This window comes from Callorhinchus milii, unplaced genomic scaffold (assembly GCF_018977255.1).
Source record: "Callorhinchus milii isolate IMCB2004 unplaced genomic scaffold, IMCB_Cmil_1.0 Scaffold2, whole genome shotgun sequence".
Taxonomy (NCBI): Eukaryota; Metazoa; Chordata; class Chondrichthyes; order Chimaeriformes; family Callorhinchidae; genus Callorhinchus; species Callorhinchus milii.
Window position 1 is genome coordinate 37629338 of NW_024704743.1, and position 24476 is coordinate 37653813.

General features: G+C 42.5%; 1 protein-coding gene across 1 annotated transcript in view; it reads left to right on the forward strand.

The window, feature by feature from the left end:
* cpne4b (copine IVb) overlaps positions 1–24034 on the forward strand; it is a 157687-nt gene extending 133653 nt beyond the window's left edge. The window contains exons 9-17 of the mRNA XM_042332411.1: positions 5524–5622; positions 5757–5843; positions 7308–7367; positions 10783–10916; positions 14735–14789; positions 15799–15850; positions 18118–18251; positions 20015–20251; positions 23506–24034. Of these exons, the coding sequence (XP_042188345.1) occupies positions 5524–5622; positions 5757–5843; positions 7308–7367; positions 10783–10916; positions 14735–14789; positions 15799–15850; positions 18118–18251; positions 20015–20251; positions 23506–23637 (990 nt within the window). The 3' untranslated portion in view covers positions 23638–24034. The remainder of the gene's footprint in view (positions 1–5523; positions 5623–5756; positions 5844–7307; positions 7368–10782; positions 10917–14734; positions 14790–15798; positions 15851–18117; positions 18252–20014; positions 20252–23505) is intronic.
* The last annotated feature ends 442 nt before the right edge of the window (positions 24035–24476 follow it).

The following is a 24476-nucleotide window of genomic DNA, read 5'->3' on the forward strand; positions in this document are numbered from 1 at the left end:
TGTTTATTCCATACATGTTGAGGTAAGGACAGTAAAGACTACTGAACGCATGTTTTTTTAACTCTTCTCTTATTTTCATAAAAACACACGGTTGCACCTTCTAAACAACAGCTCCGGGAAGCTTCTGCTTCTCAACCACAGTCCCCGGAATAAGCCGACTCTGAAGATGGCATTTATGTTTACAGCTCATACTACAACCTCCCACTCACATACAAACACACACAAACAAACACACATAACTGAGTGTTAGTTACACACACTGATTTTTTGGGGGGTTCAGCCGAGTGTCTGACACATGCGGAAACCCATTACCATGTTTAAGAGTATCCAAACCAAACTGAGATTTCCATGCATCCCATCTACATGTGGAAATCCCAGAGATAGATTGTTGAAATGGATTTCTGGAGGAACGCATCCTGCTTACCTAATTCTAGAAAGTATTAGGCGCAGGTTGTAAAAGAGCCAAGGCTTGGGACCCCAGAATGTGCGTTGAGGTACTGCCAGAATCTAACCAGCTAAAACTACATAGTTTGTCATTGATTTCACCCCACCCCACGCTGAGTATTAGTCACACACATAGAGTCCTGTAGTATATTGGTTGGAGCTCTCGCCTCACAAGCGGGAGGACCCGGGTTCGATTCCTGGGCAGGGCAAAACCTTAGGCAAGTTTCCTTGCTCCACACACCTCTGTTTACCTAGCAGTAAGTAGGAAGCTGATTGTTAGTTCAATTGGCAGATCACTTTCAAGGGATAATAGGGGTAAAAAATAATCGGTCACTCAGTCCATGACTGTTTGTGGGACACTGCTATGCGCCATTGACTGCCGTGTTTCGCTCACAAAATACAGTCTATTCACTTTACAGTATATTCTGTGAAGCGCTTTGAGACATCTTGAAGACATGATAAGGCACTATATCAAATGCAAAGAGTATTATCACATCAGTACAGAATGCAATGTTGTGTCAGATTGAAGCTCAGATCTGGCTCATTGTTTATCTGTCTCATCTGCCTGAAGCGCACTGCAGAGGGTGCTCATAATGGATACCAAAATAGGGTGTTATGCAACTTTCTGTTGGCTAGACTATTTATCATTCACTTTTTGTCAGTGGGTGTGTTGGACTGGACAGTGGCAGACATGAGCTGCAGCTTGGCATCCTCATTAGAAGTGCGGAGGGAATTTATTTTCACAACTGAACACGTTATATTGAATTTGCAAAGATACAATTAATGTGGGTAGCAGCCTTTAATTTAATCACAGGCTTCAAAAAACATTCTTAAACCATTTAAGTTTCACTCTTGTGGGTTATGGTATTAGTTGACGCCCTGCATTAAAACACAGGCCCTGGTCTTTACTTTTAACCAGCTGCAGTTTTAGATTGATAAGTAGGCAGTGTGAGAAATGTGTAGCAAATAGCAAAAAATTATTTATCTGTCATCGCTGCTGGTAACTCTCTCCGGAGCTTGAAGGGTTAATGGGAGATTGCTCAGTGAGCAGGACAGAGCAACAAGAAACCTCCTGCTGGGAAGAGCTGCTGAACAATGCTGGTAATTAATGAGAAATGCACATTGAGAGAGAGGCATAGTGCAGTACAGGACAGGGGGGGGTGGGGGAGGAAAGTATTGAATGGTGCGGAACACATGCTGGGCAGGATCCAGTGAAGTAGTGTTGTGGGATGCAAAATAGACAGAAAAATAAATCTGAAGGTGTTTGGGATTCCACGGGGGATGGGTTGGAAAAGAACTAATGTTTTGCAATGAGAATAAATACAACAACTTATATTTATATAGAGCCCTTCACACAGATGGAGTCTCGGAGCGCTGAGCAGCGGCGTGGGCTTACTGCCAAGCCGAATGGTGGGGAGGGATCGAAGGAACGGTCAAAGAGGTGTGATTTGGAGACGGGCAAATTCAGAGGCAAGACAAATACAATACAATACTAAATTACATTTGTGTAGTTGTTTCACATCGGGAGGACGTCACACGACGCCGGACAGTCAGGGATTTGGACCCGAGCGGGGGATTTAGGTTCAGGGAGGGTAGGAGGGTGGCCAAAAGCGCGGCCGAAGAGGAAGGTCTTGAAATGTGCCTTGAAGGAGGCAAGGGAGGGAGCAAGGTGAAGGGAATGTGGGGTGGAGTTCCAACTGATGGGGGTAGAGATGCTGAAGGCCCGACCGTCAATGGTGGGGGATATGGGGCTGCTGAATAGAGGGACTGGACAGGTTTATTTGGGGTTAGGTGGTCACAGAGCTAGGGAGGGGCAAGGCCGTGGATGGCCTTGAAGGCGAGGACGAGGATGTTGAACTCTATCCTCTGGGGGATGGGGAGCCAGTGGAGTGGAGCTGGGTGAGGGTGTAGGTGAAAGGGTCTCGGAGCCCGGTGCAGGAGAGGATGCGAGCTCCAGAGTTCCAGTGATCTGCAGCTTGTGCAGGGAAGAATTGAGAAGGCCGTCAAAGAGGGAGTTTCCATAGTCGAGCCTTGAGGTGATGAATGCGTGTATGAGGATTTTCGTGGTCTGAGGGGTGAGACAGTGGCGGAGCCAGGCAATATTGCGAAGGTGGGGGAAGGCAGAGCGGGTCATGTCATGGATGTGGGGTAGTAAGTACAGTTGACAAAGGGATTGAGGCAGGAGTTCCAGAAATTCTGGGCATAGTGGCTGAAAACATAGCCGCCAATTATGGAGCGGAGGGGAAGAGGGACTGGCAGAAGCCTCGAGCGTGCTGAGTGAAGGCAGCAGGTAGAGAAGTGGAGTTATAAACAATAATTCCAGCTGTGTGTGTTTATGGGTAAGAGGATACAACTCTCAGGAAAGATGTGGATATATGGGCTGGCTGTTTCGCCTGGAGATGAGACGACTGAGGTGGCTAGCCAGAGGTGTTTAAAATTATGAAGGGATTCAATAAGGTGAACATAAATACACTGTTTGCACTTGTTGGTGAGTCCATAACAACAACAATTTGCACTTATATAGCGCCCTCCACGCAGGGTAGTGTCTCAGAGTGCTTAACAGTGTTGGAGCCTGACTCCAGGGGAGAGAGGGAGCAAGACAGATTGAGGAAGAGGGTTCCAGTGTTTCGGGGCGTAATGGCTAAAAGCGTGACCTCTAATGGTGGGGCAGAGGGTGCGAGGGACGAGCAGGAGGCCCGTGCCAGTCAAGCGGAAGTACCAGGTGCTGGAGTGAGGAGAGAGGAGGTTGGAGAGGTAGGGAGATGCCAGGGAGTGACAAGCATATATATGAGATGAGGTATCATTCGTGAGTCATGTTATTAGATAATTATTTGGGGAGAACAAGTTTGCAGGGCTATGGGGAGAGAGCGAGGGGATGGGATTGATTTGGATAGTTCACTTCAAAGAGCTGGCACAGACACGATGGTCCGAATGGCCTCCTTCTATGCTGTATAATTCTATGATGAGTTTATGTACACATACATGAGGGAGAAGGGAATAGAGGGCTAAGGAAAATGAATTAGGATGGCAAAAGCTCATGTGGCGTATAAACACCATCACATATTAGTTGTTTTAGTAAAATCCTTCCCCCACTGATAGCCTGCTATTGCCCACAGGCTCATGTGAATGCACGATTGGCTGCATTCACTGGACATAAAGATGTTAGATTCCAGTCAAACCATGGGAGAACTATTCAATAATCTGTAGAACATAAAACTAGTGTTTGCTCAATAAACATTAAAATATCCACTTATTCGGAGATTTCCAGCTGTCAGAAGTAAACAGAACGGGAGCTGTGAGTGTCTTTCACTCACTCTTTCTCTTCTCCACAGAGAAATCTAAGTTAAGGGAGGGGTGGGGGTGGGGGGCTTCTGTCACTTTTTATGAAATGCGTGAAGAGCTCGCAATCATTTTTGTCAGAGTGTTGTGCCATGTAAGTGACCACACCGATATGCTTTGATGTGACTGTTCTCGTGTCGTCCGTTCACAGCCCTTTATCAATAAGAAGGGGTAAAGGTTGCCACTGTTAGCAATCACTGCTCGATAAATTTCCCTTCGTCGCCGTGAAAGCGCTCGCTTGTGAACAGATGACACACTGGAGTCTAAAAACCTCTCACCGCTGTGTGGCTGACGGCAAAAGCCCCTCCGACGTAAGCGCCATTTTCTCCATGGAAACCCCTGTACGGCACGCAGCCTCCTGAGACTACGGCTCTGATGGGATATTGTGTCCGAGCTGAAGTCTCGCGAGGCAGCACGCCGTATCTGTGCATCAAGTCGACATTTAGTGCCAGAGATATTCAGAACCCGGTGCTCAGGCGAGATCAACCGGCAGCTGTTAAAGTCTCTCATTGTAAACTGAAATGTAGCCAGTGTTTGTATTGAGCCACATGAACAGGCTGTGCAACTTCATAAAACAGTGGTGTCTAAATAATGGCATGGACACAGCCACAGTGCGTATTTGGGAGAAGTCGCAAAACCATTTTTAAGAGATCACTTCAGGGTTGCTGATTCCTTGAGTTTTGTTAAAGATAATAGGGTCTAAATTGCTTTGTTTCTTGCAAGAAATGTGCAATTATCAAATTTCTAGAACATTAGATGATCTGAAGACATTTAAATCCTTTCTTTTGTAACCAGAGGCATAGAATACAGGAGCTGGAAAGAAATATATTACTTTTACAAGATCTTGGTTAGGAAATAGTTGACGCATTGTGTTCCCCCCCCACCCCCCCCCCCCCCCCCAGAAGGATAAAGAAAATAGAAAATGTGCAGGGGAGGATTATAGGCAAACCCATTATATCGTGGTGATCTGGGTCCACACTACACTACTATACTTGGGGAAGTACTATATCGAGGTGTGTAATAAAGGAGTCACCCTATATTGGATGGTGTGGGTGAGTGAGCAGAAGAGTGAGATAAGATTATGTGTCTCACATGGACCAAAAAAAAGCACTGAATTGATGGGCAAAATGGGCTGTTTCTGGGCAGTAACATTCTATAAGTGTCATCAAAGCAAGGTTCATCAACACATGCAATGTTTTAAAAATAATCCTTGCTTTTGACATAGCGCCTTATCACGCTTTTGAGATGTCTCAAAGCACTTCACAGAATATACTGTAAAGTGAATTGACTGTATATTTTGTGGGCAAAATGCAGCAGCCAATTACACATGGGACCATTACACATTTTATATTAAGGAATGTGGTAACTTCGACCCCAGTTTTTACAGAAAGAAAACTAAATGAGTGACATACATGTACAGGGTTTTTTTTATATCTTACTGGAGGTTTTGATTGGCCCCTACCTTTTGGTTCACAGGTCCTTCATCTACAAGGATACAACTTGTAAGAACTCATCAGATTTATGCGGTGTTCCTTTTTAGTTATCCCTGAGAGAAGTACTGTACTTGTTAATATTTTATACAGATTAAACATGTATAAATAACACTCCAGTTGCTTAATTAACATCTGCCCTTCTTTAGTTTAATTGCTGATGACAGTGACAGAGAACTCGGAGCTGAGCGCCACTTATTTGTAGTGTTTCCAGAGTAGGATGTACATGTGGATTTGTTCTGTCTTTCAGTTGATAGTGTGGGACTGGGACTCGAATGGTAAGCACGACTTTATCGGAGAATTCACATCAACCTTTGTAGAAATGCGTGGAGCGATGGATGGCAGACAGGTAGAGCAACGCCTTTTAACTTTGACGCTTTACGGACAGTTTCTCTTTACCAGTTCTTTCTGATGTGACAGACGAATTGAATCGGCGGTAAAGGGAATGTTTTATTCCTGGGTCCCATTTCTTTTATGCCACAGGTTCAGTGGGAGTGCGTCAACCCCAAATACAGAGTCAAGAAGAAAAATTACAAGAACTCGGGCATTGTTATTCTCCACCTCTGTAAGGTGAGGCACTAACTTGATTTTTGGGGAATAATGATAAAAGGCGAAAGGTTATAAATAAAAAATATTGGAACCCTTATCTATGAATTGTAATAATTTATTTTCCCTCCTCTCCCCCCTCTCCACAAAACTTAGTGTAGCCCAATAGGGTTTGGCTGTTTGTTTGAATTTTATAAAGTGCGATTTGCCTCTGGCATGTTTGATATATGATCTGCCATCACAAGGGGAAAGTAATCCTCAAAGTAACTCATGTGGGCAGATCCAATGGTGCCGTGGATGAAGCTGCAGCCTATTGACCTGCAGCTCACTGGTTCAAATCCTTCTCCTTCTTGAGGTTACTTATCTCAACCAGAATTGCATGGGAAGGCTAAACTGGCCCTAGCATTTGCAGGGTTAGGGAGGGAAAAAACAGCTAGGCTTCTGCTCCTTATCCCTCTGCAGCACTCTCTGCTGGTAGTGCATGTGTGTGGCCACTGCGCGAGGAGCGGTCAAGCTCAAATGTCATCGACAGTCGAGAGAGAAAATGGGGAGAAAGATTAGCAAAAATAATAGTACACATTAAATTTTTATGGGAAGAAACAGAGAAAAAGGAGCATCCAACTGCAAGTACTTCTGTGAGTTCACATGTAAGAGTTGGCCTCACATTTATGAGCAAACTGCTCCCTATGCAATAACTGGGTAGATTTCTGTGTTAGCTTGTAGTTTTGCAATTCCCTTTCCCCTATTGGAACAAATCATTCTTTACATTTTGCATGATTACAGATTTGCCTTCACACATCTCGTTCTGTCCAGGTTGAATAATCCTAAGAGTGAGTTTTCACCTTTTAGTTCATGGTCTCTGTGGTGAGACTGTGAGGCTGTAACACTAATCCTAATGTGCAGTAAAAGCTAGCTCAGCATATTAATATTCTATATTCATATTATTTTCTTATTATTTATACAGCACCTTTAATATCAGTAGGACGTCCCAAGGCATTTAACAATATTGGCTTGGCACCTCTACTGTTGAAAGAGAAAATAGGGATAAACATTTCAAAAATATTAAGAATATTATATTAATATTACAAAAATAATATTAAGGTGAGTGACCCTGCCTGTGTACGTGTGTGTGTGTATGTGGTTTTCAGTAAATGTGCAAAAAATCTGTAATAATAAAGAAGATTGCCTCAACTCCACTCTGACTCTTTTTTCTCTCCCATTCTCTCCCTCTCTTGCCTTTCTCCCTCTCTCCCTCTCACTCACTCTCTTTCGATTTTCACAATGGTGATCTTATAAATATAATATGAATGAAAAGGCAGTTGAGTGCTGCAAGGCCTGACCAGCGCACTCTGTCTCTCCAGGGCTCTGTTGCTGACCTAAATGCATCTCAAAATGGTTTAGCGTCTGTGATAGTTTCATTAGAAGTCTCTGACTGACGGTTCTGATTCTTGTAGCTGAATAACTGCACTGATGGTCTCTAATCCACAGATTCACAAGATGCACTCCTTCCTTGATTACATCATGGGTGGATGTCAGATTCAGTTTACAGTAAGTGCAACTTTATTAAGGATTTTATCAAAGTAAAATCGTGCTCCACTTTGGCTTGCTGCAGTTTCTGAAGCACTGACTGAATACTTGAGTGAAAAGCCATCAGGTTTGTATCATGACATGGCTGCTGGCATTTATTGTTGCAGAAAGCTTCGCTCTCTTGGCCTGCTGCTTCTGCCCACACCAGGGCTAAAACTCCAACTAGAGTTAATCTATTAGGGTCTAGTTTTATTGTATTAGCGTAACATTTCACAGCACACAGAATTTGTCAAATTCTTAAATACAGCCTTCATTTTGAAACTGGTTTTCTGCCATTTCTTTTCACGCTCTGCAGAAAATAGGCTTCCGTAAACTGGCCGAATTCTGCACACTTTGAAATGCAACGTTGATAGAGTAAATCTAGACCCAGGGAGAATATCTACCCAGCAGTGAGCATATCTACCCAGCAGTGAGCTAAATGCCTCTATAATGCTTTAGCAACCACACAGCCTTCAATTAGTGATAGCTGAACAAGTGTTTGGGCGTCTTGTTGTGAGGAGAGCAAGCGTGTGGAGCTGCATCTGCTCTCTCTGTTTGCCAGTGAGTCCCTGGATAGTGGCCAGCAGGAGGCAGTGTTAAGCACCACGAGAAGCTCCTCTTTCTGTTCTTCTGTGATATTCTGTTCCTCTGTTCTGTTCTGTGGCTGCTCTATTGGTGGATGGCACACCTACACTTTTGATTTCTCCCTCGATGGCACGTGAAAAAAACATGGAGTTATAAGTTGCCGTGTCCTCTTGACGTGGAAATCTATGAATGTAAACTGTATAGTAAATTAAGCCATTGGGCAGGCTGGACCCAAAGTGGCTTGTCTGGCAGCTAGCAGTTAATTGTTTGGCTTAGGAGAGTACTGATTTTGGTCTCCCAGTTAGGTGAATCCTGGGAAAGCAAAATCATAACCTGATTCATGACCTAAAATTTGCAAAACAAAATCGGTATCCAAAGCTCACAGGTGACACTAGGATCCTGAGTAGAGCAAATCGTTTACATGCTGAAGGCGGTCTGTCACCTGCTGGGTGTTCCTAAACTCATTCCTTAAATGAGGAAGGGAATGCTTTTTGGAATACTGCAAATGTTACCACTATAAATGTAGAATAAAATGGTTCTTATAAGATTACAGTTAATTATTGCCACGAGTAACTAATCTGCTGAATTTAGTGAACAGGACAGAAGAGCACATAGCTCAGGCATTGAATTCACTATATTGAACAACCTTTACAAGATCACATGATTGATTCGGATGAAGAAGGCCCTTTGGCCCTTTTGATCTCATCTTTCCAGAATATCCACCCACCTGTACCCCCATCACAGCATCAAGCTGCTTTTTAAATGATTCAGGGTCCTGGCCTCAACCACGCTTCATGGTAGTCTGTTTCAGTCATTCATTATCGTCTGGGTCCTCCCAAAGTGGTGCTGCAGTGTTCAGGTAAGGAATCTTTTGAAACATGGCACAAGAACCATGAAATTGCATTAACTCCTTGGTTGCCTCAAACACAGGATTAATACTGTACTCAACTAATAACAGAGATTTCAATTCACATTCCTCGGAATGTTATCATAAATGAATGAAGAGATTTGTCAGACAATATTGCGGTAAGTTTATGTTTACTTCTATTCTCTAGTGGTGTGTTTACCTCGAGTAATTTCATTTTGCGTAATCGTCAGTGCTCTCGCCTCGCAAGTGAGAGGATCTGGCGGGGTGAAACCTTAGGCAAGTCTCCTTACTCCACACATCTCTGTTTACCTAGCAGTAGGTAGGATTCCGGTTGTTAGTCAATTGGCAGATCACTTTTCGGGGATAATTAATCCCTCAAAAACAAAATTTGGTCACTCAATTGACAACTGTTTGTGGGACAATGCTGTGCGCAATTGGCTGCCGCCTTTGCCCACAAAATAGGCAGTCAATTCACTTTACAATATATTCTGTGAAGCGATTTGAAACATCTCTATGACATGATAAATTGCTATATCAAATACAAGGATTATTATTATTTTGTATTTTATTCTGACCTCAGAGTCCATTCCTTTCCTTTAAATTATTATCCAATTTCTGTTTCTGCCTGTTGTTTGTATGATCTACTAACCTGCCAGTATGCACATCGGGGATATTGGATATTCAGAGGAATGAGGATTGAAACCTCTGATGGGTTTAGTATTAACCTTATGTTTGAGGTGACCGAGGAGATAATGGATTTTTATAGTTCTCAAGTCATTATGTCAGAAATCCTCAACCACGTTCTACCTGATGGCGGTTGATGTTCATGACTTCAATAACCAATTTGGGGGAAACACACACAAGCAACCATAGAAAGCACATGCATTGTGAATAGCATCATATAGGACATCAGCTGTTTAACCAGATAAGCCACAGGAACCTAAGAATATGAGGCAGCAGCATAGAGGAAGAGATTAGATTAGATTTTACTCCATTTGTTGTTTTGTAGATAACTCTTTTTTGTAGATATTTAGATATTTCTTTTCAATTTACAGCTGCAGTATATATTGTTGTAACATCCCGTATTTGTTGACATTTTCCGTGGTAAATACTGTTGTTAAATATCTTGAAAAATGCCCTGATGTTACTTCCTGCTGTATATCCTGATGTCTGCTGTGTGGAGAATGTGTCTATCTCAGCAAGATTGTTAGGGCTTGTTTATCTACTGATGTTACTTCCAGCTGTAAATCCTGATTTTTATTATCAGTTTTGTGAGCTTTGTCGGCATTGGTTGAACAATGACATTTGATCATCCATTTGACCAAACCTAATCTTGTCTCCATTTGATGCTCACAATCATACTCATACTTGCACTTCCAGACTGGTCCCTGGACAGTAAAACATAATTAGTCACTGTAGAAAACCATTAAGTCCTAATAGTCTTACTGAGAAATAATAATCTTTGTATTTGATATCGCGCTTTATCACGTCTTTGAAATATGTCTAAATATGAGAAATATCTAAATATCTACAAAAGAGTTACGTCTCAAAGTGCTTCACAGAATATACTGTAAAGTGAATTGACTGTATATTTTTTGTGGGCAAAATGTGGCAGCCAATTGTGCACAGCGGTGTCCCATAAACAGTCGTGGATTGAGTTACCAAATTTTTTTTTTAAGGAATTATTACCCCGGAAAAGCGATCCGCGAATCGACTAATAACTGGGTTCCTACTTACTGCAGGTAAACAGAGGCGTGTGGAGTAAGGAAACTTGCCCAACATTTGATCCTGCCTGGGAATTGAACCTAGGTCTCTCGCTTGCGAGGCGAGTGCTCTAACCACTGTATGGAGAGAAACTCTCCCCCCCCCCCATTATCCATCAGTCAATCCTCAGTCCCTCACCCCAGTGAAGAAGCCAATAACTGCTAGATCTTTGTTTTCCAGGTAGCGATAGATTTTACAGCCTCAAATGGAGATCCACGCAACAGCTGCTCTCTCCACTACATCCACCCGTACCAGCCCAATGAGTACTTGAAAGCACTGGTGGCCGTGGGTGAGATCTGCCAAGACTACGACAGGTATGGGCGTGGGGAGAGCGAGTATTATCAATGTGCTGAGCGCTCGCTCCGACACTCAATAACCAACTGCCAGGCTCCCTGTACTCAGCTGATGTAGAAGCTTCAAAACACATAGGTCAGAAGTCAGAAACTTTGACTGCAGACAGATGTCGGAGCCTTGTTGCCAAGTGGGCTACATGGGAGACCGTTTTTTTTGTGCTTGATCGTGCATCCTGACATCGGGGCATGCACCTTTTAATCATAATATAATTGAATAGAAGTAATATGAAAAGATAGTAAATGGTAATGGAATAAGACCAATCTGCACGCACTTGATGATAGGAACAGGAGCAGTCCTTTCAGGACATCGACCCAATTCCATCCAAACCTGATCAACGAGATGTCTCAGCGCTTGAAAGGATATAAATGGATTGACTGTGTATTTTCTGGGTGAAACTCGGTAGCCAGTTGCACACAGTAATATGCCACAACAGCCATGGAGTGAGTGACCAATTTTATTTTGGGAGACAGTTGACTAGGACACTGGGAGAAACTGCCTTCTCTTTACGAATAGTTTCTTGGGATCTTAAACATCTACCTGAACAGGCAGATGAGACCTTGTGTTTAATCTCTCATCCGAAGGACACTTTAGTGAGTTTAGTACAGAGAGGAGATCCCAATTATACAGTTACAAATAGGGCAAACAATTTACACATGGTCAAATCCCACAAAGAGACATGAGATAAATGACCAGTTTATCTGGAGGGTTGCTGACCAGGATACTGGATAAATTCCGTGCTCTTAATGAGTACCATTTTATAAACTGCATTAAGGTCAGCTTTAAATTCAAAGTTTCTCGGGACTTAGAATGAGGAAGAGTTTATTTAATCTCTTGAGATACAATTTGCAGGATGTGGGACTGAATGTCTGGCCCCATGGATCCTTGTAGTCCAGTTTCACACGATCGTGCTGTGATAAGAGTATTTAGCTCTCATTTCAAACCATACATTTTACAAACGATCTGACATGTGGGTGCAATTGAGCTTCATCGGGTCACCCCTCTGTGCCAAGCTAGTAAAGTAATAATAATAATAATCCTTGCATTTGATATGGAGCCTTATCACGTGTTCGAGACGTCTCAAAGTACGTCACAGAATTTACTGTAAAGTGAATTGACTGTATATTTTGTGGGCAAAGTACAAAAGCTTTTACCAAATACCAGCGCCCTCTTTGAATCTGAACGCTCTGAAATGGGCTTCTGTTGCACAGATAGTTTCATAGCAATGGCCCAGAATGTCTGAGGCTGACACATATAACATACAGATTAATGCCACCGTTTGGATTGTTTGGGGAAATACATATAATCCAAGTTGTTTTTGCCAAAATATCCCTCTACTTCATCACCCCTCGCCTCCTCCAGGCGTACATACGTACACACCTCAGTGAATTTTCTCCCAGCTGGAGAGGATGGTGCAGACTGGGCCCTAGCAACATCCCTGCCAAAGCTCAGCCAGCTGAGACAGACCAGCTGTAGAGAGTGGCAGACATGACACGCCAACCTGTGACCTTCTGGTGGGGGAGTTGAGCTGTTAAGCACCACAGCTAAATCCTGCATGTGAAATAAGTCTCTAATTACCTCGCTGTCAAGTAGGTTGGAAACTGTATTGCATGCTGACTTGGCATCTGCACCAGCACTGGCATATGCAGCACTTATTTGCATAAGAATACTGCAGGATTATTCATTTGGGAAGGAAGCGAGAAAAAGTGGGTTTTGCTCTTAATTTGGTTAGTTGCAACTGAGGTTCAAAGCAGGATAGTGTGTGCATTAGGGGGTGCAGGTGGAGGGGTCGGAAAGGACTCTTGCCTTAATTCAAGGATGCTATTTCCAGACATGAACTACAACCCATTACACTAAGTATTGCATTCCCCGAGCCTTTTAATAAAAAAGGCTGGGGCATATCTCTGCCCTTGTGACCAGCAATCATAGCGCCTGAACGGCATTTTATTTGACAGTACTAGCAGTCAGTCAGACTGCTATAAATAAAATCGTTGCCTGATACCATTTTATGGGTTTATTGGATAACAAAAAAGGACAGGTGCAGGATACAAGTAAAGGAGTCTGGCACATTACTGATGTGTTTATCTACTGGTTCCACACTGGAAAAGGTGATTTGAGGTCAGAGTCTTGTGGGTTGGTGCGAAAAATAGGTCCTTCCCTCCAGAAAACACAGTTTATGGTATGAAGGCTTTTTTCAACAGCCAGACATCTGTGATATTACTGCTTATGAGGAGGGCTTGTCAACACCAGTACCTTTGTAGGGAAATAGCCGGTAAACCTTTTTTCAATTAATTATAGGGAGGGAGAAAAAATACAAGGGCATCAATCCCAATTTTTGATTCTTACCTGAGGATTGTGATAGACACCAACTTTTGCTTGGACACTGTCCTGAAGGATCATGCAGAGAAGGGGTGAAGGGCACTCTGGTCATGCTCGCCTCTCTTCAAGGACAGCAAGGTCCCAATGCAGGTCAAGCTTGTGATATATTAGACCAGTGTGCAAACCATCCTCCCACACTGAAGGCAGATGTGTGCCAGATAGCTGATGAGGAAGCTCTGAGGCATGGGGTGACAACTCCTGGAGTTTGAGTTTGTAAGCAAATGTTTGTATAGCCAGGGCTTGGAATGCCCCTTGATTGGTTTGCAGAAAGATAAGCAGCAACTGCTCAAGATCTGCACCTCCTCTTGTGCACAGTGATGGGTTTCTGCATGGGTCAGACACTTGACTCACCAAAAAAAGGGAGGGAGGGAAATTCAAAGTCCTCCAGAACATTTGTACCACCAAGTTCATCTCTGGAGCAGAGCAAGAGTTAGCTAAGAATGCCAGAAGCAGTTAAGACTATTCCCAAAGACAATTTGGTCAGAAAGGGAATTCAGTACACAAAGCTGAAGTGCTTCTAGCACCTTGAAAAGAGGGGTCTCAGAGGGATCTTACAGAGATATACAAGATGCCAAATGTGATTGAGAATGTAAACCCAACTCAATACTTTCAAATACGCCCAGGACAAAGGATAATAATACTTGATTTGATACAGTGCCTTATCACATCTTTGAGACATCTCAAGGCGCTTCACAGAATATACTGTGAAGTGAATTGACTGTATATTTTGTGGGCGAAACACAGCTGCCAATTGTGCACACCAGAGTCCCACAAACTGTTGTCGATTGAGTGACCAAATTTTGTTATCCCCAGAAAAGCGATCTGCCAATCGACCTACAACCGGGTTCCTATTTACTGCTACATAAACAGAGGCATTTGGAGTAAGGAAACTTGCTCAACGTTTTATCTGCCAGGAAGCAAACCCAGTTCCTCTCGCTTGCGGGATGAGTGCTCTAACCACTGAGCTACAAGACTCTACAAGTTCAAGGATACGTACAGGTTCAGGGTTGTAAAGGTCACAGGTTGCGTGTCATGTCTACAGTCACCAGGAATATTTCTTTACACAAAGGGTAGCAAGTGGAACAAGTTACCAGGAAGCATGATTGTCGCCAAGATATTAAAATTATTTAAGATTCAATTGCTTGATCCTGTAGTCAGATGATAGTGAAATGTGTAAAATAATAATAATTCTTACATTTGGTATAGCCCCATTCACATTGGGTGAAAACGTGGCCAAGCAAGTGAGAAGCACAAATGAATGACCTGGAAGCCTTTTCGGCACAAGTATTGTGTAAGATGATGTGCTTGTCTCCTCTCTGAAGAAATTGGATAACTGATATTTGAATAAGCTGCAGCATTTATTCTGTTTCAGTGACTAACAATGTTCTTTTGTTGATTTTAGTGACAAAATGTTCCCTGCCTTTGGGTTTGGAGCAAGGATACCGCCTGATTCTAGCGTGAGTACCAAGTCGTGTGACTTCCACAAATAGAGGGTCAGGTTAACATAATCATTTTGCTCTTTTATTGCACATTATTCTATTGAATCTATCCCATCACGCTCTCCGAGTTATTCCATTTTACCACTTCTTTTTATTTCACTCTTGTGGGTTATATTGCTGAGTATAAATCTCCTCAATTAAATTGTAATTGAGAATGGAGGAAAGAATCAATAGGAAAGTCACCTTAGTTAACCCTCATGAATATCCCGAAGGCAGGGATTCTTTCCACTGTTCCCTATTAATCTGCAAACCAAAGTCCTAACAGTACTAACAACAAGAAGCTTACTGGTGTTTGCGATGGCGAGCTGTGTGATTTTAGCTGGTTAAAACTCCAGAAGTCCTCTAATTACTTGCATGTATGAAGATCATATGTACCCTTTATGCACCTTGGTTCTTGCCAACCTGTGCCTTCACTGTCTGGGATTAGGTAAGTAGTTGCGTACCTCTGGGGAAACAATTGGGGATATCCATACATAAGAGGAATTGTCACTCTTGTGCATGTCTTAAGTTTATTGACAGAATTCTCAAACTACAGTCTTGGAGACTTGGTTGAAATGTACAAGACAGACGCAGGTTGAATTTGTTGTATTTGCATCATTTATTTATGTCTAAGGACGGGGATTTGTTTTACAAGGGGAGTCTCAGAGAGGAGACAATCACATTATCTTATACAATACTTCTGTCACAGAGACTTCCAGGTCATTAGTTTGTGCTTCTCGCGTGCTTGGATCTGTTTTCTTTCTTGAGATACATTAAAACAAAACCCCATCCTTAGGCATAAATAAATGATGGAGAGGCTCAAGACTCTTTTTACTGTGTCAATATAGAAGAGTCTCAGCTTCGACAGGGTCTGCTCTCATGAATCTAATGATGATGTGATTTTCAATGGAAGATTTCACACAGCCCATACCTTTAACTGTTAGCCCTCTAATGCTCCGTATTTCTTTCTCAATTGATTCCCTTCTAGGTTTGCCATGACTTTGCAATCAACTTTAATGAAGACAATCCAGAATGTGCAGGTAAACCTAGCAGAAGCGTCAGCCCACACATTCGTACAACTCTACAGAGAAGGATCAAGCATTCAGAACTCCCAATAAGTTCCCCTTAAAATAACTGAGATGTTATTCTTCACCCATCGGTGCATTTGGTGACAAATACATATAAATTAATAAATAAATGCAAATGTGGAAACCATTCAGAACATGACATAAACTGGCAAATTATTTAAACACAGCAGTGGAAGAAACACAAAAAGTACCAGTTATTCTTTTTAAAAATGAATGAACTAATTTCTCTTTTATTTGAGTTGATCAGGTGAAACTCCAACTAAGCATTATTCACAAGGGTTGAAGTAAAGGTGACCACAGAGATACGAGACAGTAATGTCATGGCTGCCTCTCTGTAGACATTTGAAGATGCTTGTACTTTGCAGAGTGATATGCAGGACCATGGAGTTTCACAATGCAGTGTCAGTCCTCTTTTTGCAGTGCTCCTTTTAGCCCCTTTCTGGAGGAACCACAAATGGTTGGGGGTTGTTGCATTGACGAAGGTGCCGTCGTTTATGAGAGACCCTAAACCGAGGTCCCTTCAGTATTTTTAGGTGGACATTAAAGAGCCCTGTGGCTCTATTTGAAAAGAGAAGGGACCTTCTCCTGATGTCCGGCTTACCCTCCCTCAAATACAAATTGGGTATTCGTTTTATGGCTGTTTATGGGACATTGTTGCGTTTGCAAAAATTGGCTGCCGCATTTGCCCACCAAACACAAGCTTTACAGAAGCTGTTCAGTAAATCCTGTGAAGTGCTTTTAAACATCCTTCTGACATGAAAGGCGTTTTACCAATGTAAGGATTATTTACTCATTTTCACACCTCAAGCACGCGCTACATATAGCTGGTTCTCAAGTCCTGTAGCTCAGTGGTTAGAGCACTCGCTTTGCAAGCGAGAGACCTGAGTTCAATTCCAGGCAGGGCGAAACATTGGGCAAGTTTCCTTACTCCACACACCTAATAATAATCCCTCCAAAACCAAAAACAATAATAAATTGGTCATTTTCAATCTACGACTGTTTGTGGGACATTGCTGTGCGCAATTGGCTGCTGCGTTCGCCCACAAATATACAGTCAATTCACTTTACAGTGTGTTCTGTGAAGCGCTTTGGGACGTCCTCCCGACGTGAAAAGTGCTATATCAAATGCAAGGATTATTATTATTATTTATCAGCATGATATATCATGCAGACATTTCTCTAAAGAAACGGTGGAAAGACCAGCAGGGAGTTGTACTAACTAGCTCTGGAAGTAGCCTACAGTTAGTCACAGACTTTGGGTAACTCATGTGTAACTTAGAGATAGTGAGAGCCTATGCATCAGCCTGGCACACTGGTACTACTCTTGCTTATGAGTCAGAAGGTTGTGAGTTCAAGCCCCATGTCAGGACTTGGAATTACATGTCTAAGCTGACACTGATGCAGTGCTGGGGGTGCATTGGATTGCCAGAGGTGCCGTCCTTCAGATGAGACATTAAACCGAGGTCTTGTCTGTCTGTTCAGGTGGATGTTAAAGTTCCTATTGCACTATTCGAAAAGAGAAGGGGAGTTTCTTCCGGTGTCCTGGCAACAAATCCTCCAAATAAAATTGGTCATTCACTTCATGGCTGTTTGTGGGACATTTCTGTGTGCAAACTGGCGGCCACGTTTCACCCACAAAATATAGTCAATCCACTTTACAGTATAACTTGTGAAGCACTTTGAGATGTCTCGACAACATATTAAGCCGCTTTATCAATTGCAAGTATTATTATTTTTTATTATAGGACACTGAGTAACTCATTAGCAACCTAGACCTAGTGACATGCTCTGGGTAACTCTTGAATAGCCGAGGAACATATCCAAATATGCTTGCAGTATTGATAGAACAGGTTACTTGTACAGTCTAATGGCTGGGTAAACAAGGTATCCAGACCCTTTTATAATGACCTAAATAAGGGTAAAAAAATCAAAGCGTGTGTTTGGAATTTAAGTAGGTTTAATGTTACTGAATAAAGATGAACACTAATCTGGTTTTAACATCTAGGCTGATCTGATTGTAAAGGCTGTGGTTTTTGAAAAGTGATATCTGAAAATTGTGATGAGCGTGCTGATGTGTGAATGTGCTGATGCTGCGTTCTAACATAACCTCATGCATAATGAATCAGTTTAAATAAAGACGAAAGAGCAGCCTGAAAAATGTTATACCCAGTAGATGATTTGGTGCATGCTCACTCTTTGATGATGGTCTTCTCAACAAGGTATACAGGGAGTCGTAGAAGCTTATCAGAAGTGCCTTCCAAAGATCCAGCTTTATGGACCGACGAATATTGCTCCAATTATTCAAAAGGTGGCCAGTTCAGCCTCGGAGGAAATGCATACGAAGGAGGCAACTGTGAGTGCTGTCATGCTCAATAATGCTATTAAATCAAGTGGTTTCCCCAGTCCATAGTCGGAGACTTGCTGGTATTATTCTATCATAGTGTTATGTCCAGGGGCCATACAATTACATAGAAATCACAATGTAATTCACAAGGGGCTTGTTCAGAATCACAATGTAATTCACAAGGGGCTTGTTCAGAAAGCAGCTTTCCTTTTCAATGCTGTCATAAAGACAGTTCACTTAGAACTCCACTGTAATCGCTGCTTCCTGGAACATACAGTAGTTATAACATGATAGTTGGGAGTCAATACAAATCCAGCCAACATTGCAGCAGGTCCGCATTCACTCCACGTGCCTGAGGAAAACCAGTTGATTTCCCCGACTAAAACATGACCACTTTTTGAGCCATCAAGTCATTACTTGATGGGCTGCTCCACCTCCCCTGCTCGGCCAGTGCCACCATCAGCAGTCAGACCTTCAGGCTTTCTGCCCCCACCCTTTGGAACTCCATCCCATATTCCCTTCTCCTTGTTCCCTCCCTTGCCTCCTTCAAGGCACGTCTCAACATCCTCTTCTTCGACCGTGCCTTCGGCCACCCCCCTATCCTGCCTTCCACCCTCCCCGATCCCGATCCCGATCCCCAGCTCAGGTCCAAATCCCTGATTGTCCAACGCCTTGGAACGTCCTCCCGATGTGAAAGGCACTTTACAAATGTAATTGTTTTGTGTTACAACGTCATGATGTCACCTCCTCAGAAATCGGCCATTTTTTTAGTCACGGGTTAAACCAGCCAAGCTGACTTTCTATATTCATTTTGTATTTTATTTGGTAAGTAAATGTCAAGGTGAGAATTGTCTACTAAAAAGATTGAGTTCCAGCAGCAGAACTAAGTCAATCAGAGGGTTGTCCCAGCCTCAGCTCGAGCACAGTGCACAGGAAGTGACATCAACGGTAATCCCACAACAAAAAACAACATATTGCATTTATACAGTGAAACTTGCATAGAATAACGTCTTGGAGCCTTTCACATCATCTGGGTTGGACACTGAATAAAGGGAGAGGAGGGAGATGGACATTTTGTAGCATGGGATTCCGGCTAGCCATTGCTGCAAGCCCAATACACTGCCATTATGGTTAATGCATGATCACAGGCCACTAACACAAGAAACAAAGTATACTGTACACTGGAGGTAAGGGTTACTCTGTTTGTGAACTCTAAGTTGTTTGGAGAATCTTAAGCAAGGTGATGGGCTTCTGCATGTATCAGACACCCGGCTGGTCAAAAGAAAATAAGAGGGTTTTCCAGTTATTAATAGGTCACAAACAACAACAACAACAAATACTTGCATTTACATAGAGCCCTTCACACGGGGTAGCATTTTGGCATGCCATTGAGATAATAGAGCTATAACAGTGGTTTTAGCTGGTTAGACTCCAGCAGTTCCACACTCTGGGGTCTCCAAGACTTGGCTCTTACCAATTTGCAACTAATATTTTCCGGAATTTGGTACGCAGGATGGGTCCCTCCATGGAGAGAGTGCGCCTTCCATTTCAACAATCTATCCCTCAAATTTTCATGTGTAGGTGGGATGCATGGAAATCTCAGTTTGGTTTGGATACTCTTAAACATGGTGATGGGTTTCCGCATGTGTCAGACACCTGGCTGACAAAAAAAATAGAACCCAATGTCTCATGAACCCAGGAAAGGGAAGATGCAATCCTATTACTGCTTCATATAGAATAACGACTCGCTAAATGTCTTCCTTGTTTCCCAGCAATACTTCATCCTTCTGATTTTAACTGATGGAGTGATTACAGACATGGCTGACACCAGAGAAGCCATCGTTCACGCTTCCCATCTCCCAATGTCGGTCATCATCGTGGGGGTTGGAAACGCGGACTTCAGTGACATGCAGATGTTAGATGGAGATGACGGCATTCTCCGATCCCCAAAAGGGGAACCAGTTTTACGAGACATTGTTCAGTTTGTGCCATTCAGGAACTTTAAGCATGTAAGTATCAATCACGCCTGTCTTTACTTGAGAAGAATCTTGTGGCCAGCCTTCACTTAAATCATATGGAATAATTTGCGATGGTTTTGATTCATTTGCTTTATGTGTTACCAATTATTACTGCTATTAAGTCCTGGAGTATATTGGTTAGAGCACTTACCTCTCAAGAAAGAGGACCTGGGTTTGATTTCCAGGTGGGGCAAAACCTTAAGCGAGTTTCCTTCCTACACACAACTCCGTTTACCTAGCAGTAAGTAGGAACTCGGTTGTTAGTTGAGTGGTGGATCGCTTTCTGGGGGTAATAATCCCTTCAAAAACTAACAATGATAATAATTTGTGCACTCAATCTACAAATGTTTGCGGGATACTGCTATGTGCCACATGTCACCCACAAAAGTATAAAGTAAATTCACTTTACAGTATATTCTATGAATCACTTTGAGAAGTCTCAATGACGTGATAAGGCACTATATCAAATGCAAGGATTATTATTATTAGATAATAAGACTGATTCATTTGGGGTCAAGTGAAGTCCGATAAGCCTAAATGTTTATTGTAATAATTGCTATGTATTGTAGTAAGTGCTGTAGACCCAATCAAGTGAAAATTAAAGGTAAAAATAAAAGAACATTGATTGGAGACTTTGACAGGATTGCCAGGTTATGCAAGCATGACTGGAATGATATGAACCATTTTCAGTACTGCAAGAAATTCTTTTGTTTGCAACTTTGGGGAATTATAATAGAATATGCTTCTACAGAACGTATCTGACGTGCATTCTCTGCAAAAAGAATATCCAGATTTACATGTAACAGGACTCAATTCATCACTGTTAGGCAAGTACAGTAAGAATAAACCTGGCATTTGAGTTAAGGCCATTTGGACCATCATGCCTGCTGCCTCCACAGATAATGTACAAATTATCCCATCATGGAATCTCATCCACATAAATCATTTTCATTCTTGCTTCCTCCCCACATTCAACATTAAAGCACTTAAAGCATCTAATCGCACCAAATCTAATAATGTTGGAACAAATAAATATTTAATGATTGAACAGCTACATCAGTGCCTGAAGCACATAATAATGATGAGTTAGTCTCCCACTTACACATTTATGTATATACTGATGACTATTATTCAAATATAAAAATATTCACAGTACATTACCTCCCAGGACATTACAATTAATATGACTGGGGTAATAATGACCATACTAAGTTCTGCAAGAAATGCTGTTGTTTGGCAACTTTTGGGAAATACAGTGGAATACAAAGATAATACCAAACGTATCTGATGTGAATTCTAAGCAAAAAGAATATCATGATTTACATGTAACTACAGATTCTGCAGCTCATGTCCTTCCCGCATCAAGATCCATGACCCTCCATCCTCGCCCGGCTCCACTGATTTCCAGAAGTTATAGTTCAAAATCCTTGTCCTTGCCTTCATGGCCCTCAACGGCCTTGGTCCTCCCTACCTCTGTGATCTGCTAACCCCATACAGACCTGTTTAAGCGCTCTGAGAAGCCATCCGATGTGGAGGGTGCTATATAAATCCAAGTTGTTGTTGTTGTTGTTTGCTCCCTCCGCTCAGCAGGCTCTGACCTGCTCCATGTCCTCCGCCTGGTCACCCCACCTTCGGTAGTCGGACCGTCAGCCTCTCTGGCCCCACCCTTTGGAACACCATTCAACAGTCCCCTTCATCTCGCTCCCTCCATTGCCTCCTTCAAGGCCCGTCTCTTTGACTGCAGTCACCCTCCTACCCCCACCTTCCCTGCCCTCCACCCCTCCTGATCACAACTCCCAAATCCCTGACTTTGTTGTTGTTGTAATGGGACTCAGTATGTCACTGTTAGGCAAGTACAGTAAGATCCAACATGGCATTTACTAAAACAATTTGCTTGCGTCAAGGTATGGTTCTGAAATTATTACATGGTGCTGGTTTTAGATGTGGATTCAACTAAATAATTACAAAACACAATTGTAAAGAAGAACTGGCCCGGCGGATGTTGTGCTTATTAAGGTGAGGGGAGATAGTACTGGGGATATCTATCAGATGGTGCCCATGAGATGCAATATTCCGGGATCTATTTATACCAGCACTGCAAAACACACAGAATGTCTTAGCCACAGCAGCTGTTTTCCTTTCCTGCCCTCAGTTGAGAGAATCCTGTGCTAATTTACAAATGTTCTCCTGTTAACTCTCTGCCAGCAATTAAAATGGTTCATGCAGTCACAGAGATGATAACTGCAGAGCCAATGCTTTTTATATCCAATTCCTTCGAGAAGCCTTTAAGGTTTCGCTTTGTGCCACATCATCTCAGGCTGTCTCACTTCTATTCTTATTTAACAAACAGTTCTAATTTCCTGAATGCAAAAAGTTCGTCAAATTTATTTCCATATAGATGGATGGTGTAGGTGGAATCTCATTGTGAATCTGTTGTAAGTAATGCGTATCCAGTTCAGAGTCAAGAGTCAGCTTCGGAATCCACATGTGACTGACGTTTGGAAATTATTTGGTTGGGTATTCAATGAGACTTTGAAGTGTAACTTTGTTGAACACTTTCTGCACCCAGTGTGAGCAGCACACACTCCCATGTCAAACAGTGCAAACTGGAAAAGGAAGATTGGAAAAACAGGGAATCGGCATTAATCTTCTCAGCCTTTTTTTTGGTGAGCCTGGTGTTTGACACAGAAACCCATCACCACAATCACCAAACTGAGAGTTGCACAACAACAACATCAAATTACACTTGTATAGCACCCTTCACATCGGAAAGACTTCCCAGGGCGCTGGACATTAAGGGTTTTTTGAACCTGATGCTACTTGTCCTATGTCTGGAATTGACACATTACCTCCTTGAGACTAAATTTCTTAATGTTGACATTAATCAGGCAGTACTTTAACAATCTCGGGGAGTTGGGACTTCACGAGACAAGCCAAAGCCAAATTTCTCATCATGAGTAAAAGAACTCTGAAATTATTTTGGTGCATTAACTAAATAAGGATGATGTTTTACAATGAAAATATTCCACCTTGCATAAGGTTCACATTTAATTCTTTAAAAAACGTGAGGACTCACGCAATGAGGAATGCTTTAGATGAGTTACAAGAGAACACCTGGCATCCGTGGAAACATACCCGAGTGACAGTCAGCCAACTTCAGGAGGAGTGACAGTTGGGGTGGGGAGGAGATATCTAAACTCAAACTGGAACGGGATTGGATTATAATTCTTATCCTTTTGTTACAGGCATCTCCTGCTGCTCTTGCAAAAAGCGTCCTTGCAGAAGTCCCCAACCAAGTGGTGGACTATTACAGCAGCAAAGCAATTGCACCAAAATGTCTGTCAGACTACGAGTCTTCCAGAACACTTGCACCGTAATATTTCTTCAGTGACCTTTTGCTTAGTACAACGTATGATGTATAGTGCGTCTCAGTGATTTTTAAATGAATGACAAAAAAAAAACTTTTTTGCATGTGTAGCCATTGAGGCTTGCATTCTCTTACGCTGTTGTACTGTTGACAGATTTTTACAAGATGGACTACTTTACATTACAGCATGTCGCCTTGAAACGTATCTGTATCTGGTTTTTATACAGGTTTATTGAGATTTTACTAAATTTCTTAATATTCTTACACTATAAAGCATTTTGGAACATTTATTGAGAGTTGATAGTGGACAGTATTAGTGCCATCTGTTCCTTATGAAGGATTTTTCAAAACTGAGGATGCATGGATTGTATTTTGCATGTCTATAATAAAATGACACTGTTTTCCAATTCTTGTCTTTTCTCGCTAGTCAGAGGATGTCATATAGATTGTTCTATTAGCATCCAATATCAGTGACTCCCACATCCAGTGTCCGTGACCATCACACCCAGTGTCAGTGACCCCCGCACTCAGTGTCTCCACACCCAGTGTCAGTGACTCCCACACCCAGTGTCAGAGTCCCCCACACCCAGTCAGTGACCCCCACACCTAGTGTCTTCACACACAATGTCAGTGACTCCCACACCTAGTATCTCCAACCCAGGGTCAGTGACCCCCACACCCAGTGTCAGTGACCCCCACACCCAGTGTCAGTGTCCAACAGCACATCTGTTAGAGAAGCTACAGTGAATGTAGGTAGTACAGCAGTAGATAGCTAGAGGCAATCACCATTATTATTCCCTCTACCCACAACCACCAGAACTGAGCTGCTGATCTTATGCCCATGTCTGT